Source organism: Xenopus tropicalis, chromosome 1, assembly GCF_000004195.4.
Source record: "Xenopus tropicalis strain Nigerian chromosome 1, UCB_Xtro_10.0, whole genome shotgun sequence".
NCBI classification, from domain to species: domain Eukaryota; kingdom Metazoa; phylum Chordata; class Amphibia; order Anura; family Pipidae; genus Xenopus; species Xenopus tropicalis.
In genome coordinates, this window is record NC_030677.2 from 105,744,844 (window position 1) to 105,762,569 (window position 17,726).

The window sequence follows — 17,726 nt, forward strand, 5'->3', positions numbered from 1 at the left end:
TACCTTTATAGTTATTAAAAATGTAAAATAAATGTACTAGAATATTTGCTTAGAATTATCTCTCCTTTCATTATTCTAAACCATTTTAGGTGGAGGTCCCCTTTAAAAAGAATGAAGACAATTACATGCTTAGTGGATCCCCATAGGATTCAATATTTAATTAAGAATAATAATTTTAATTTCTTCAGTTTCACAATAGACTGCTGTCTGGTCATGGGTCTCTCTGAAAACAGGTATGTGTGTAAATAGCAGAATGCTATAATGAGTCCCGGGATCTCTACAATACAAACAATCAGATTCCTGATGAGAGTATAAGGACTGACTGGGTGGGCAACACAAGCAGAATTCTGTACCAAAAAAATATTGATGTTGCTTGCTGCTGTCATGTGTGTTTGTTGCAGTATTTTGCTAACTTGTACAACACATTATAACTCAGTACTCCACTATAAGTTTAGAGTCATGCAACGGTGCATGTTTAGTTCTGGCTCAAATGCATATGCGTTAAATACTGTACATTTAACTGCTCTGTGTGTACATAACCCCTGGTTGATGGCACACAGGGCACATTTTACAGCAGAAAAGCACCCAACACCACGTCTTGCTTTCTCCCTTTGACTAGAATGGGAAATGCCTTTCAGTGTCAGCACTGGCGTGACAGTGATGGTTGGGCCTCCATGCAGAATCGCCATTGCTTATTTTCTCACTCTCAAAATGGCTCTTTAGTGCTAACCAGGGGCAGCACAACAGAAACTGATATTAACTGGCCTGCTGCCTTTGTAACAGATATTCCTCACACTGTTCATGAATCTGATCATTATGCAATGACTATCAACCTAGTAGCACTATACATAAATAATGTTTTACATAGGAAGAAGAAAACAGAGTGTTTCCTACCAGCTGTAACAATACAGCTGTGTTATTCATAAACACATTTCCATCAGAGTAAAATTACATGCACATCCCATAACTAATACTTAGATAAAAATGTTTATTTAAAGTTTCTGCTGTAAACTGGTGGGAGTTGCCATATTGCTAAGGGTTTTACATTAAAACTAACAGCGACAGAAACCCCTTAGTGATAGAATTGGTTGTCCAAGCTAAGCAACACAACATGTCCAGTCTATCACTCCATACAATTAATTGTTCCATGTGGGAGTCATTGCCTTAAGGGGAAAGCCAGCTTAAAATACATGGATGATCAGGTTGTATGGGAGGATTTAAAAAGAATATATCACAAGCCATTAAAGGGTGGAAATTGGTGAAAATTAATAGTAATTAAGCTTCATCTCACCAAAACTTTATAATCAATTAAAATTTGGTACCATCTCTAAAATAAGTTGATTGAAAGTCAGTTATTTTGAAAGAGTGAGCTCTAATACATCTTTTAGGCAAGGAAAGCTCACCCAAAAGTTGTATTAGACCTAACTGTCAATCAAAATCTGACTCTAACTCCTGCACAAAAACAGTTTATTAATTTCAGAGTTTATATTTCGATAACGAGAAAGCAAACATAATGTCGTACTTTGGATCCAGTAACCTAGACATTCTTCTTTTTACTGACATATCAGTTTGTGGTCAAGCATCCATTTCACAAGGCACAAGCACTCAAGTCAAATCTTCAAGTTTAACGTATTGTCACGATTTCTCTGTTTCTTTCTGATTACTGCTCCAAAATTGTGCTCCAAAAGGTTCTTCTCATATAAAATCTGTAAAGTCATGGTGGAAGCCTGCTGTCACAGGCAGGTTGCAGCAAGCTGAATCTTTCTTGTTAGACATATGAAATTGCATGGGTGATTGCCCTGTTGCAGTTTCCATTCCAATAGCCAATTACAATGATTCTGCCTGAAATGCCAGTATACTACCCTTAAGGCTAATGGCCTTACATAAATTATTTATTCTGTTGAAAAGCAATACTTCTGTGTACACATTTTAAATATTCAGTACATATCATGTATATTTTAATTTCACAAGCTTGCTGTGTAAATATTATTAAAACTGGTAGACTACCTACTAACTGATCTTTGTATAGCAAGTTTTCCAGATTTAAGGTGGTTTAGACTGGGGGGGGGGGGGGGGGGGGTTATATGTTTGTAGTGAAAGAGATACTATGGGCATGGCATTATAGGAACTTTATGCAAAAAGTATGTGTGGGGCTACAAAGAGCAAAATCCTTCCCATACCATAGATAAACCAGCTAATGTATTGAGCTGTGCATAGTATGCCAGGGATTCTTTAACCGTTACACTTCACATATCATGGTCATTCTTCAATGGATGAAGGATTATTTGGGCCGGACTTGGGAATCTTACCATAAAGGTTTTTCCAGAGTAACAGTATATATAACTTGCGTAAAAATCAAAAAGGGAAGAACTAATTTTTAAATTAAGGGTAAGAACTACTGACCATTATTTTTTGGGGAACTGTAGTAACTATAAACATGGCACAAAATTGTATTGGATTTAAAAAAAAATGTTTTGTATTGATGTATTCTTGTCCATAGATTATTAATGCACTTCCTGTTCTTATTTCCAGCTGAGAATGACTCAGTCATGCTGCTTGGCATTCAGACATGACAAATTGGCGGTTCACTCCACATCTTACACCATATTTATCAGTCTGGGAGTCGCAGCAGGACTGAGCTGCAGTGTGGCCATATCAGCATTGGCTTTAGCTCCTCAAAATGCCTACATTATACCAGCTGTACAGAAACTGTATTGATAGTGTTCTGCTGTTCTCTGCTGGGTCTAAAATGAGTTTTGGGCTGTAAATGGAAAGACAATATGATTAAAATGATAGTTGCTGGTGCAGTAATATACCAGATATTTCCTTTATCCCAATTTTGTTTGCTTTCTTTTCTTTCTGCCCAACAAATCAGTTACTTGGTTAAAATGAGCAAATCACAGTAAAAAAATTAAAATACTCCATATACCTGTAAATTAAAATGGCAAATTCCTTATTGCTGTTGTGTTATGAGCAACTGTAAGCTGGATGTCACTAATATTTTTTTTTTTACTGTCCTTTAATAAACATTGTTGTGTGAAAGTGCCCTATTTTTTGCCCTGTCAGAGATCTGTCTTCTAACACGAGGCCGAAGGACAGCAAGTGTGCGTGCTGACACCTACTGTCGTCTGTATTCGCTTTCTGTGGATCACTTTAATGAGGTGCTGGAGGAATATCCCATGATGAGACGTGCATTTGAGACAGTGGCCATAGACAGGCTGGATAGGATCGGTAAGAATGTTATCACCTGATCATTGCAACTTGTCCCTAAATTCCCAACACCAGATAAGAGATCTTTCCATAATTTGGATCACCATACCTTAAGTCTGCTAACAATCAAACATAATCTTCTAAACATTAAATAAACCAAATCGGTCTGTTTTACCACCAATATGGATTTATGAGGATTAATGCATGTAGCCTTTAGCATAGAGATCTTTTAATGTGCATGCTCCAGGTCACCAGGTGCTTTAAAGAGTAAATATTTCGGGGTGGATACTGTGGTTATGCCCCCTTTCCCTGGCCTTTGGCAGCTGTAGCTTCCAACTTTACCTACAGTAACCTAAAATTTCTCACATCTCCCAGAGTACTTCAACAACAGTGAAAGGTTGGGTTACTTTTATATAAAGTGTTACTCACACTCTCTTTACAACAGATCCTCATTGTACTGGCCAGTGGTCCTTATTTGCACCCAGCTAAAGAAAGCTCTGAATGCAGTCTAAGTATTAAACAGATTAGTTGAGGCTTGAGTAATCTTTTTTTATATTTAAATAAACCCACCGATAAAAAAAACTCCTATTTGCTTTGCAGGAAAGAAGAATTCTATACTAATGCACAAGGTTCAGCATGATTTAAACTCCGGTGTCTTTAACAATAAGGAGAATGAAATTATCCAGGAAATAGTGAAGTATGATCGGGAGATGGTGCATCAAGCGGAACTAAACCAACAACTCGCCGGTGGGATGTATGCCACTTGCAATCCACCTTCTCCCCAACCACAGGTCACCTCTGCCATAGCCACTCTACAACAGGCTGTGGCTATGAGCTTCTGTCCCCCAATGGCCAGCCCACTAGTGGGATCACCCCGCATCATGAGACGCTTTCAGTATGCCCAAGGAGGACCCAGCGCTTTCTCTTTGTCTCCAGCCTTGTTTCAGCCACCACTTCAGCAAATGCAACATTACCCTCCCCCACAAGTTTCCAGACAGCCTTCCTCTGTTGTGCCCAGTCCACCATCACAGTCCCCACGAGTGTCCCAGAACTTTGCATACCCAACAAAAGGTCAGACAGGCTCCCAGCTCTCCCTCACTCAGTCCGGGACCTCTGCTTCTCCTTCCCCTCATAGGCTTTCTGTCCATAAGAGTACACATTCTCTGCACTCTGGTACTCTTACCCGTGAGTCTCGTCCACTCTCTGCCTCACAGCCATCCCTACCCCAGGGGGCATCACAGCTGCGTAGCCCACCAGCACCTCCTTTAGCTTCTGGGGGCTTAAGCTCCCAATTGGGCAAGGGAATGCCTGGTTCTCAAGCTGGGCCAAGGGTTCCTGTGCCAGCACGTCTGGCCCTTTCTCATCATTTGTCCTCTTCTAGTTCAGTTGGTGGTGTTTCGGACTCTGCAGGTGGAGCGTCACTAGGAGGCAGGAAGGATTCAGTAGTGAGTGCCCCAGATACCGATCCTATTAGGGGGCGGCTGTCTGCTAACTTGTGACACAAATACTAAAGAGTACCCTATCCCTAAACTGTGGGTGCAGGCAGCTGGCGGTGGGACAGTTTTTAGAAGAGGAGGCAGTAGTACAACTAATATGTACCCACCCACCTCCATAGCTGTGCCTCATTAACCTTTCTACTGCTGGATCAGGGTAATGCTAAGTAGTTTTTAGTGGCAGGGAAGGGGCTTTTATGTGCAATTAACAATTTTCTTTTGAATAAGTCCACAACGCATGCTCCTCCAAAGAATATTAGCAGAGAGTTGTGTGTAATAAAAACATTCAGAAACAGTGCTGCAAACCTGGACCCAGACCTAGGACTCCCTGCCATTGGTATAATGGCAGTTGGTCACTACAGGGGCCATATCATTGTGCAGACCATGATGGCTGGTACCTTCTTTTATTAATGCGGTTTGCACCTATAAAAATAAACTCTTGTTTTGTGGCTTCATAGGACCTCCATCTAAAGGAGGAGTAAAAGATGTGCAAGATGTTTTTTTTTTTCTTTTCTGTTTTTGCTATAAAGAGTGCTGCCTTGCCCAAACCATGTTATATCTAGTGTCTGCATAAGCAAACTGCTGGCAGTTTGCTAGAGTTAAGTTCTTCCTGGACTAGGATGAACCAGTGTCAGTCATTTAGATGTTGTAGCTCAGTAAACTCCGTGTCTCATATCAGTCACACATATTTTTAAAGCATTTATTTTATTTATGATTCCGTTGCTGTGAGGAAGTAGTGGTATTCAGTGTTTGCAACAATAGTTGCTTAGATTCCCTGGAATCCTTTGTAAATCTTCTGGTCTCATATTTATGTGAATGTATCAACATGTGGCTCATGGCTCCAACTGTATTGTGCAAAGGCCAGGATTGGATTTATCACATGACACCTGTATAAGAGACTGATCTGGAGGTGACCCAGATGCTACATTAAGCAAACCACCCAACCTGAAGAAGGATTTTCCGTTAGTAGTACTAGATACTGAAGTGACCACCAGCCAGCAGACGACCTTGTCCTTAGCAGAAGAAGAAGAATGAGTGAAGCAGAGTCCACCAGTCAAAGCTTTTCCTGATATGCCACTGCTACCAATATTGTTGTTTTTTTTTCATCCCATGGATTGTATTTTAGAAAGCCATATTGTGTATATCACACAGCTGTATATTATGATATATATGTATATCTGTATAATCTGTACAATACATCTTGCTATAATGCAGGTAAGGGGGTGGGTGTGTGAGCAGCTGTCCTACAGATGGTGTCCTGTTATAGGATTTCTGGACCACATTGAAATGGATGTTGCACACTAATGCAAAGCACATTTTTGTCTATGCTTTGTTGTAGGGTGCAGCTGTAATTCCTTTCATATAGAGGGTAGTCTCATCTGATTAGTTATCTGTGTTGTTTTCTTTTTTAAAACCTAACAGTAGCAAGGATTTGTTCTTGGAGGTTTAAACCCTCTATGCTGCCATTTAGCTCGTTGCAATAATAGTGCCAACATTTGCCATTTACTAAACAGCAGCTTTGGTTTCAGTTACAAAGGCAGGGGGAACATTTCCAATGTCCCTCCCTCTATCACTTTATTTAAATAGTAATTTTTTAAAAAAGTTTTGGTTTAGAAGTATATATATCTCCCATTTGTTATCTGTAAATGGGACTACCCAATAGGATTAGTAAAATACAAAGCAATTTCGAGTAATTAGATGTTGGAGACCTGCCCCATTCTCCTACATGCTAATTGCTGCCCTTTCTCCTCCGCCCTGCTACCAGTGCCACTGCCTCAGAAATGGTAGTGCCACTACTGAATGTATTTTGGGGATACGGAGGTACTGGGTTCATCTGGAGGGTGTGTTGTTTTTTTTTTTTTCAGAAGCTGCACTTTACCACGCAAATGATTCCAGCTTCTCTGTGTGTGCAATAAACAGATTATTTCTGGACTGCGTGTGGCTTACTGACACAAGAATTGTCTCTGTTTCATGCTTGTCACTTCTACTGCAGCACAATAGAAGCCCTTTATGCACAGGGTGTGTACAGAACATTTGTGCTTTCACCACTGCACTGAGCAGCCTTGGTGCATAGCTAATAAGCTGTTGTCGGATCAAGGTTACTCCAAGGACGTCCCTGAAAAGAATGAATGTGGCACAAGCTGAGAGGAAATGTCCGAGCTAAAGGACAGGTGAAAGACAAAGCTGAAAACTGGCTTACTAAGCATATTACCAATCCAATCAAAGAAGTGTGTTGCTCATGTAGTTAAGTTGTATGTCAATTCATGTATTTTTTTTTTTACCTTTAAGCAGAAAAGAAAATACCCCAGTGTATTCAAAGCAGATAAAATAGTTGTGTTTTTATTTACAACCATTTACATTTAAATCTACAGCCCTAATACACCTCATAAAAGGTATAGTAGAGCCCGATTAGAGACAGGTCGGACTGTTCAGTACAAAAGCTTCCACAGGAAGAATAGATTGCCATTAACTGGAGCAGGAGCGAATGCACATCAGGCAGGGCAAACCACTGTCCCTCTTCATGATTGCACGGACAGTATTGCTGAGTGATGTACTGGAATAAGCTTTAAATGTATTTGCATTATAATCAGCTGAAGAAATAGGTAGAATCGATCACCTGCTTTAGGTCAAAGTTTCCTACAATGAAACAGAGAAATAGGATTATCATGGGGCGGCTCCATGTGCTGGAGATTTGTTTTTAGTTCCCCTGCTCATCCCTCTGCTTACCAGTCTCTGGCACATTGCTGAAGTGTAGTGTCATTCGGAGGTTTTCTGGAGACATTTTAGCCATTTTGTCTGAGCTGAAGAAATCCAGTGGGAAAGAGGCAATTAAATCAAGTATAATCTCCCTGGAAGAGATTCCCAGCTCTGATAGCGCCCAGCCTCCCTCCTGCTACACTTATAACATTTAGAACCTATTGTAAACTCTGATCTAGGCCACAAGCATAAAATATTCCACCCTCCCCATCTCACCCATTAAATAATTTTCCCTCTTTACATCTGCCCCCAAACCAAAGAATCCTCACCTGAGGGTCTGGCAGTATTTCTGCAGTAGGAACTGGGATAGGTTTTGTAAGATTGGCTGGCTATGCAGGGCCACAAACTGCTCCCGACAAACCTAAGGAACCATCATGATAGCAAACCAACTTAGTATTAGATGGAAAGAAACAAACATTTGCATACAATTTATTTGGTAAATTTGTTAATATTTTGAAAGCTTTTGTGGTTTTATAAGCAGTTTGTAAGAGCATAAACAGTCCGTTTGTACAGTGGTTAGTCAGTTACATTAGTAATAAAAGGATTTTTTTATGAATAGTTGCAGTGATAGCAAGCAGCTATAAAAAGTAACCCACTGTAAGAAAGCACAAAGCTACATTTATCACAAGTACTTGCTGCTGGGTATAAACCTGAATCAATTAAAGCAACATTCCACAATACAAAAAACCTGCAGCTCCTCCTTTTACATAAAATTCCTCTTATGTATATTTAGTAAGAGATTAAATATCAATAAATCCCTACCTAAGAAAGCTGTGGTACTGTGTTCTAATGCCCCCTGAATACATTTTAGACATAGCTACAGATAAGTGTAGCATTATAAAATACAAGAGCCATTAATATCTTGTAAATGATATCCTTATAAACGGTGCTTGGGGATGTCATCAGTTATAATTGGTGCTTAGTGATGTAAGTTCTGTTACGACTCACTGAAATGTGTATATTATAATTAAATAATGTACCCTCTGTTGTAAATATGAGGATATCAGACATATATAGTTTGCAATACGGTGTACATTATTCACTATATGATGACCCCCTTTTGTCCTGGAACAGAAGTGACATTTCAGTTCCCAGCCATTCCTTACTTGCACCACAGCTTGAACAATTAATGCAGTGGTTATTTCATTTTTTTGTTTAACAGTTATTCCATTTCGAGCATCTGCTCTTTTGTCTGCAGGGTAAATCAGTGCTGACAGTGGTGTTTGCCTATTAGCAGTGAAATGTACAGGAGGTGACACAACCTAACAAAAGTGATGCTTAACTGTTTATCCTGTGATGTCACCCTTCCCTTTAAAGGGGTGGTTCACGGTTAAGTTAATTTTAGTATGTTATTGAATGGCTAATTCTAAGCAACTTTTCATTTAGCCTTCATTTTTTCTTTATTATAGTTTTTGAATTATTTGTCCTCTTCTTCTGAATATTTCCAGCTTTTAAATGGCGGTCACTGACCCCATCTAAAAAACAAATGCTTTGTAAGGCTACAAATGTATTGTTATTGCTAGTTTTTATTACTAATCTTTTTATTCAGGCCCTCACTTATTTGTGCTCTAGTCTTTCATTCAAATCAATACAAGGTGAAATTGCAAACTGGAAAGCTGATAAATAAAAAGCTAAATAACGTCAAAGCCACAAATAATAAAAAATAAAGACCAATTGCAAATTGTCTCAGAAAATCACTCTCTACGTCGTACTAAAAGTGAATCTAAAGGTGAACAACCCCAATATAAGATAAGATCCCTCTCTTTTAGAACTACTGCTATCATACAATTTGTTACCAGAAATGTTTTGCATTGTGTTCTTTCTATTTAGATCACCAATTCAGTTATGCCATAGGAAAAATAATTTAAAAGAGTGCTTAGCATAAGCTGTTTATGCCTATATACACACACCTAACAAGCAGGAAGGGCATAATACAACATTCCTACCTTGTTCATGACGTCAACAGTGTCTGGGTGGGTCCAAAAGCAGTCATGTACAGACACAAATGTAAGTCCATGGCTGCAGGAAAGAAGGGTTACAATTAGTTATGTGTTAACCTTCTAAATATAAAGACAGAATACTTGATTTCACCAGTAAATCTGAATAAGAGACCAGATAGGCTACATTATTATTAGTAGTACAGGTATGGGACCTGTTATCCAGAATGCTTGGGACCTGGGGTTTTCCGGATAAGGGGTCTTTCTTTAATTCAGATCACCTACAGTAAGTCTGCTAAAAAAAATTATTTACACTGTAATTAAACCCAGTAGGATTGTTTTGCCCCCAATAAGGATTAATTATATCTTAGTTGGAATCAAGTACAAGGTACTGCTTTATTACTACAGAGAAAAAGGAAATAATTTAAAAAAATTGGAATTATTTGCTTATAATGGAGCTGGCCTTTCCGTAATTTGGAACTTTCTGGATAAGGGGTCCGATACCTGTAGTGCCCAGTGGCTATATAATGGAAGAAGACTAGGCCAAGTGCTTCTGAACAGGTTTCTTTAAAAAATATCAGTCTGCATATGTTGCTTTAATGGCCTGTAAGATCTAATCTGAAGTTTGGTTGCTTAGCTAAATGCTCAAAGACCAAACCACGGACTCTACTGGGCAGTATGCAGTACATCCAATAAAATACTTGTGAGTTTGTGCAAAACCTAAAAAACAATTACATTTAAAGATACCAACTTAAAATGTCTTATGTAATGTTATCCTCATGGGGCAAATAGCAACTCACCCTACATATTGACAACTGTGACTATTACATTAAAGTCAGTACTGAAGATATGGAGTATGGCGGGAAAAATAAACAAAAGATAAAAGAGACAGTCAAATGTAGTACTGGGAAAAGCTGCAGGTCAATACTATGTGTCAAGGCATTATTTTTTTTTATGGTTAAGCACAGACAACAATTAAATCAGCGGCATTATTCCTTTTAAGCAGCGCTAGCTGTAAACTGCTTTCCATTCCATTTTATTGCACAGATGTAACAGAAGTAGAATAGATGTTGCCCATTTCTGCCCATCTTAAATGGTAATCTAACTACAGGTATGGGACCATATATTATCCAGAAATCTATAAATTATGGGAAGACCATCTCCCATAGACTTCATTTTAATCAAATAATTCAAAATTTTCTCTTTAACAATAAAACAGTACCTTGTACTTGATCCCAACTAAGATATTATTTATCCTTATCGGGTTTATTTAATGTTGAAATTATTTTTGAACAGACAAAGTAAAGGGATCCAAATTACAAAAGGGCCGCAGGTCTCAAGCATTCTGGGTAACAGGTCCCAATATCTACTACTCAAAGTGCTTCTTATTGACACAGTAGATCACTACTGTGGTTTCACACATTTTAATGTTACATAGTCTGATTGAAAGGCTACTGCCCCAATTTAAAAGCAAAATATATTTACTGTACATTAGTAAATTTTACTAGTAAAACTGGCTGCTTGTACAACTGTAGACCTAGAAAAAGAAAGAGCAGTACTGAAAGCCTTTACCTGTAACAGTGCAGTGCAGTAAGCATCATATGTGTGGAGTCTAATGAGTGGATGAAGTTTGGTGGAAAGGCATTCTTCTGTTTCATGGTGTCTGGGCGTCTATAGAAAAAGAAGAAGAAAATGAGCCGTGTCTGGAGAGTGAATGGGAAATTAAGGATGACACTGGGAAGAGGTAAAACTGGTGGCAAGAGGGAGGATAATGGCACAGATGCATACTAAGCACTTTAAATGTATTGACCATTGGTACTTAATATGTTCTGCATGACAAGTTAGGGAATAAAGCTCAGGAAACCTTAGAGGAGACAGCAAATGCACACATAGAGAAACACCTACTCATTGACATCATGGCTGCTCTGTAAGTTAACCACCTGCAAGTTGCTCTGAAACTGAAAAGAAAAATATCACTTAAACATAATGACAAAAAGAGAAGGGACACAAAGAAAGAAAATAGGGCCATCAGATGGAAGGCTCACCTAGTAAAGTAATATTACAATCCAAATGTCTCTGTACATGTGCAGGGGATTGGTTACCGCTAAGTTAAATAAATGAAATATTAAAGGTTGTGCTTTAGGTGTAAACAAGCAGGCAAGACAGCAATTCTATGTAGGAACATGCCGGCTTAGGTTGTACTTCAGTTATATATTCTAATTGAAGGCAAACTGTTCTGCATGGTAGCGCCACACATACAGTGTAACAGCACATAACTTACCAAAACAGGCTTGGTGCGGTGGTATGGCTGAATGATCGGTAGCCCTAAGGGTGTTTGCCACTCCACAGTGTTCCCAGACTTGGAGATCATGCGAGCGCTTTCAGTCAGCCAAAGCTAAGGGGAGAAGCAAGTGGTATTAAATAGGGGACACTAGGAGGGGGCATTTTATAAAAAGGATCCTAGACAGGCTAACCCCCACCTGTATTTCTCTAGTTCCAGAGAACATTTCCTTTAGGCTGCTGAACACTTGCTGTACCAGGTAATGTGAGGCCTCCCACACGTACTCCTGGAAAGGAGAAAAAGGTAAATATACACTGCAACAGAAGAAGGAGCTCACAAATATTTGAAGGAATGAGAAAAAGACAAAGATGAAGTTTTTGATGTCCATTACTTGTACACTATAGGCGAGTGCCTTTAATTCAGTTCCATTCACATATCCATTGCCAACAAATACCATTAAAAAATCTCATGGCACACTTAGCATTTGCTCCCCTGGTGGAAAAAAGCCTGTCACTGCTTGGGCTGCCTGGTCTTGGGCTTAAGTAACAGCCAATAACAAGTTGGTTTTGGCCTGAAAAAGGCAAATGCCCAAAATTGGGCCAAAATCTACCCATCTCCAGCATCAATTGCTTTAATGGCAAACAGCCTGAGTGCTGTTGGAAAGATGCCAGTGGACCATAGGCTTAATGTGCCATGAGTCTTAAGGTGATAAAGCCCATTTTTAACTAAAATGAGTTTGTAAACCTTGATACTCCAGGAGTGCCAAAGAACAGGTGTTCATTCAGTGTATCATTTTACTGCAGTGTTGTATTCAAACCTACAAATGTTGGCATTTTTTCCCCCCTATGATAGGGATAGCAAGAGTGAATTCGCAGTGCTCATGGATAAACGTATTATATGTGTACAGTCTGTTCAGTATGCAGCTAAAACAACAATTGTGCTCATTTAAGTTGCCAAACCAGTTTGACTTCCATTTCAAATGTATCCCGTTATGTCACTACAGAATGACATAAGGTACCTTTGGGAAGTTGTCCAGCTCTCGCAGCCTCTTCTCTATCTGTAGCCGGCCACCATATCGAGTCACACCGTACACCACTGTCATAACAGTCTGCTTCACCACTTTTCTTCCAATAAACCCATCTAAAATCTGAGCAATTTTAACCCCACGCTGAGCATCTCTCTTGCGAAACTCTTCCACCTGAAAAATAAACAGAAAAACACATGTTCCCCTTTTAACTATGCAGCCCATTCCTGTGAAGTGTATTCTATATTCTTTCTTAATCACCCGCCATCAAACTGTCCTTTAGAGGGATTTAATAGCTGGGAACTCACCTGCTGAGCAACACCACTGTATACATCTTGGGGGATATCACAGGGCATCAAGTTCACTGACTTAGCTCCAATTTCATCTCGACCCAAGGCAGCATAATGTTGTAGCCCATTGCAGGAACCATCCTATGGTAAAAAAAAAAAAGGTAAGTTAAGTGGAAGATGTGACCCTTAAGCCACCAAAAATTCATATCTTTACTGTTATCTCTAAGTTAAAGGCAAACTATATCTATCATCTATTTATAACACATAATTTCTTTATGTGGAGAAGTAAATCTAATACTAAGCAAATTGCTAGAATTGTCAAAATCTTGAAAAAAGAACACACACTTCGGGGAATCCTTCTTCCTTCAATAGAATTCCTTCTCAAATGATCCAGAAAGTTCTATGATGTACACATTACAAAGACAGCAAATAATAATGTGGCAATGGATTTATGTGTGGGGGCTTATCGACGCCTACCCTTTATCACGAGAAAAAGTCCCAGTTCTACCCGTCATTTGTGGACTATAAAAAAAAAAGTCTACACTCCATGACACCTTGAGTTGCTTGCGTCATTCCACCTGTTACCTTAGCTACCAATATACACATGCCGAGAGCATTCCAGTGAAGGTTCTTATAAAAATGCATAGCATAGCACTAAAATAGGAACATAATTATCTACACCCTGCTGATGGCCTCAGTCTTAAAAGGGAAAATATAACTCATTTTGTACCCAATATACCCATTTTGTCGCATTCAGCTGGAATTATGTAGAAAAGGTCCATAAACACTATCTGAACTTCCAGATATTTTATTTTCACACAGACATAACTCATTCCATAGACTGAAAAAAGCATAAAAGGCTGTCACTGTGCCAGTTCCCTACCCCCTAGAGTCTCACTGCAATACAACCCCACCCATATTCTGTTCCATTGTGAAGTGATGGATTCTGGGACTTCTGCTTTCTAGAGAATCAGTGCACCACCCTCTAAATCAGTGCTGTCCAACTTATTACCAGTAGTGGGTCCATTATTTCACATATAGCAGTTTGAGGCCCAGATTAAGTTAAAATTATGATGTCAGCCTTTGTGCAGTCTGGGAGACATAAAATCCTTTGGACGGCCGCATCCATCCCACCGGCCTTCAATTGGACAGCCCTGCACTATGGTAAGCAGAGGGACCATCAAGCCCCAAAATTCATCACTTTCAACATAATGGATCTTGGGAAACAGCTTGTTGGAGTTACCATTTTGTAGAATCAGGTATGTTTGTGTAATAAATATAAATATTTATATCTGGAAGTTCAGAGAGTTGAAAATGTACCTTTTATTTATATACAAAATAAGTTCATGCTACCCCAAAAAGGGGGCTATATTTTCTCTTAGCTCTATCAATATTACTTTGCTCAGTGATAAGGAACAGTAACCACATATAGCTTTTATTTCACTTGGTATATTCCCCCAGTTAGGCAAATCTAAAAAAGAAGCCACAATTAAGCCAGCCTAATGAGACCAAGCACTGTTTGGCCATATTAGAATCCATACCTGATGAACTGGAAAATGTGAGATGTATTTTGTAGGGTCTGGAGAGCGGGAAGCATTTGCTATTTCCATGCAGCAGGCAAGGGCTTGCCAGGGTTCATCTGCTTCCATCCACCACCTCTTGCCCTGAATAGCAATAATGGTAAAATCATAATATGGCATAGAGAGGTGGCCAAGGATTAATCAGAAAAACAACAAAACAGAAGCAATCGGGTTAAGAAGGGAAAGAATGGTCACCCCTCTAAAGTGTGGGAGATATTATTATGCCATAGTCATTTATATGCTTGCACACATGGAACACAACCTGTTAGCCTGAGCTGGACAAATTGATTTATTAGTAGTCTTTTATTAAAAGCTCATAAGGCGACTAAGAAAAAGGAGCCTTGTGTTTGAAGTCCCAAGTCCAAACATTATGGCATGGGCCCAAAGGACATTCTTATGTATGCTGAAGAAACAAAGTGTAATTTTAGCATCAGCTGACAGTTGGTGGGTTTTGTTTTTATTCTGTACAATTCTTCTTATATAAAAGGTATGAACATTTGGGAATGCAAAAATCACACTTACTTTAAGTGGGTTGTCAGCAGAGTCAAGTATATCATCCATGACTGAATCTGCATACTCCTTCCTTTCCTGTAAGGAGTTTCTCTTTTTGAGCCCTGTAAGATTGATGAGATGTGTCTTTAGCCATTCCAGGCCTTTAGGACCCAGGGGTCTACCTTCTGCAAACAGCAGCAGCGCCCGAGTCACATCGCTTCCTAGATGGTTGAAATATGGAGGACATGGATAAGTGCGCCCACGGAAATCCATGTTATGTGGAAACCAAAATATTTTGTCACGTAAATGACTGGCAATAGAGAGTTTATAAAGAGCATCCATTCTAAGACTATGCATCTCTGATGATTTTTTTCTGCATCGTGCCAGCTCTCGTTGGTGCATCATCTTGTCCCTTGAGTTCAGATCTCCGTGAGGCTGCTCTGGCAGCTTAGGGGCTTCTGATAAAGGTGGTGGAATATCCAACTTCTCATTGCCCTTCTCATTAAAAATGGAAACAATGATATCCAGAATTGGCTGGTTGATGCGCCAGGCACACATCCCAAGCTGGTTAAGAGAGTCCAACACTGGATACAGTTGTCCTGGGGGGCTTTTCTCTAGTAGCAATTGATGTTGCACTGCTCCCTCCATGCAGCGCATTAGTTTGGCAGGGCTGAGAAGGTAAGCCCCAAATCGAGGTGACAGCCAGGGTACAGGGGGACACAGCATGGGCATCACAGAGGACTCAAAAGTAAGACAGGATTCACCTGCATCTGACTGGATTTGGCTGAAGATGGGGTGGGGTTTAATAAGGCCGATCTGTGTCAGAAGGTAAAGGGCATCAATAATTGTTAGGAGGAAAGTAAAACAAAAAGTAAAACACAAGATTAGTAAAAGAAAATACAGAGACTTTGCACAGATGGTCAAGGAGATTAAAACAATTGCAATAATTCCTCTTAGGAATAAAACAAATGTTTTGTAGGTCACAGTGTCCATTTCAGGCTAATGGAAATTCACGTAACTTGTGAGGCTCCATCTGTTATTGAAATACAACAAACAGCTTTCCAAATATTACAGACAAAGCTTCTCAAGAGCTAGAGGCATGGCAACTCAGATCTCTACCAGAAAACACATTCAAGCAACCCAACTTATTATATAAAAGCAGACATAAGATACCAACCTGCTTGGTGCTGCGAAAGCTATACATGTGGTAAAGAACTGGGATCAGTTTTGGGTCATCCCGAGAGCTCAGCAGGTCGTTTGGAACCTTTATCTCTTGTACCATGAGATCCACCAGGTGAGTCCCCAACTGCACTAGCAAAGAGTTGGGCCAGATTGTGTCTAAATTCATCAAGGAAGCTCCCCCATACTTTTTCTGCTCAAGCTGTTCCCACATTTCCCGAGGCAAAAGTCCAGAAACCTTCCAAGGGTGGAAGACACACATTAGATGATATAATAATAATACGTAATTAGCAGGTAACACGTCAGCTTCAACTTTGTCTAACATGCTCACCTTTCCATTTTTCGCCAGTAGCTGGCAATAATCTCTGTATAGATCCTGGATCCTATTGATGTGGGACTCCTGTAGTTTCTTGTGTATGGAGTATCGATTGTTGATTTTAGTGCCCATATCCCGAGACATCACAAGAAATGATTCACCGGTAGGAGGAATACTTGCAAGAGACTGCAGGAGAAAAAAATTAAGTGTGAGGAATAAAGACTGGAGCAAGGGAAAATGACCATGTAAACTCTACACTGAGACACCATTTAAAAAAAAAAAAAAAGTCTCACAGCTTAAAAGCCTCCAAAGCCTAATAAATAAGTGAACATTGTCCACTGCTCTTTGGGGTTACTGCAAGTGCTCTCCATTCTTTCAGAAAGAGATGCAAGGTACAGGTTTTCCTGACACAGCACACTGGGTAACTACTTAGTTAAAAAGCAATGGCTACACATAAGTTCAGCAGAGTGTCTGCAGGTCTACAGAGATCAGTACAAACTGAAATGAAAATTTTCCTGCAACACTGTCTGCTGCTTTGTAAGTTGATTTACATGCACAATCACTGCTCAAGAAACACTTACTTGGAGCATAATGTCCACATACTGATCCTCCCCCAGCAAACACAAGTAAGGATAGAGATTAACTCTGGGAGATATCCTGCTCTTCATCTCTAGATGTTTCTTGGAGTCACGGAAAGCCTGCAGCAAAGCCTTCTTCCAGCGAGCACGCAGTGCATCCAACAAATCCCTCTGCAAAGGGTTTGCAAAAATCAATATTGTGCAAACCAAGTGCTGAAGCAACCTAAAACAATTAGCTATTTACATTCATTATTCTAACTTAACTAGACTGATGAAAGATAACTGCTAATTGGCTGCTTACTGCACTTTATTACCATACACAAAATGAAGTGACTTCACCACGCACATTTGGTTACCTTGTTAACCAGGAGATATGCGTCATTGCCTTCAAGGGCAAGTAATAAGTTATTTGTGGGTCCAGTACTAGTCTTAAATCTGTAAAAGATAGTTAACCATGACTATAAACCTACAAATAAAATGTAGGAGATCAATATCAACTCTGCCCATGAACCATTTTGAACATAGATTAATAAAACAAATATTTGCAGTGTAAATTATGTGAAGAAGTTGGTTCCAAATCCTCACAAAA

At 39.5% G+C, this 17,726-nt stretch overlaps 2 protein-coding genes across 4 annotated transcripts in view; one reads left to right on the forward strand and one right to left on the reverse strand.

Moving 5' to 3' along the window:
* Positions 1-6,635, forward strand: part of hcn2 (hyperpolarization activated cyclic nucleotide gated potassium channel 2) — a 43,954-nt gene extending 37,319 nt beyond the window's left edge. For both annotated transcript variants that reach the window (XM_031905936.1, XM_002939769.4), the window contains 2 exons: positions 3,067-3,231; positions 3,811-6,635. In XM_031905936.1, the coding sequence (XP_031761796.1) occupies positions 3,067-3,231; positions 3,811-4,709 (1,064 nt within the window). In that variant the 3' untranslated portion in view covers positions 4,710-6,635. The remainder of the gene's footprint in view (positions 1-3,066; positions 3,232-3,810) is intronic.
* Positions 6,636-7,016: 381 nt separating this feature from the next.
* The window catches only part of polrmt (polymerase (RNA) mitochondrial (DNA directed)), a 30,802-nt gene continuing 20,092 nt past the window's right edge, over positions 7,017-17,726 (reverse strand). For both annotated transcript variants that reach the window (XM_004910936.4, XM_004910935.4), the window contains 15 exons: positions 17,141-17,308; positions 16,575-16,745; positions 16,242-16,481; positions 15,095-15,880; positions 14,534-14,656; positions 13,011-13,133; positions 12,697-12,876; positions 11,878-11,964; positions 11,679-11,792; positions 11,303-11,355; positions 10,970-11,068; positions 9,407-9,479; positions 7,730-7,821; positions 7,431-7,504; positions 7,017-7,340 (listed from right to left, as the gene is read on the reverse strand). In XM_004910936.4, coding sequence (XP_004910993.2) covers positions 7,291-7,340; positions 7,431-7,504; positions 7,730-7,821; positions 9,407-9,479; positions 10,970-11,068; positions 11,303-11,355; positions 11,679-11,792; positions 11,878-11,964; positions 12,697-12,876; positions 13,011-13,133; positions 14,534-14,656; positions 15,095-15,880; positions 16,242-16,481; positions 16,575-16,745; positions 17,141-17,308 — 2,433 coding nt within the window. In that variant the 3' untranslated portion in view covers positions 7,017-7,290. The remainder of the gene's footprint in view (positions 7,341-7,430; positions 7,505-7,729; positions 7,822-9,406; positions 9,480-10,969; positions 11,069-11,302; positions 11,356-11,678; positions 11,793-11,877; positions 11,965-12,696; positions 12,877-13,010; positions 13,134-14,533; positions 14,657-15,094; positions 15,881-16,241; positions 16,482-16,574; positions 16,746-17,140; positions 17,309-17,726) is intronic.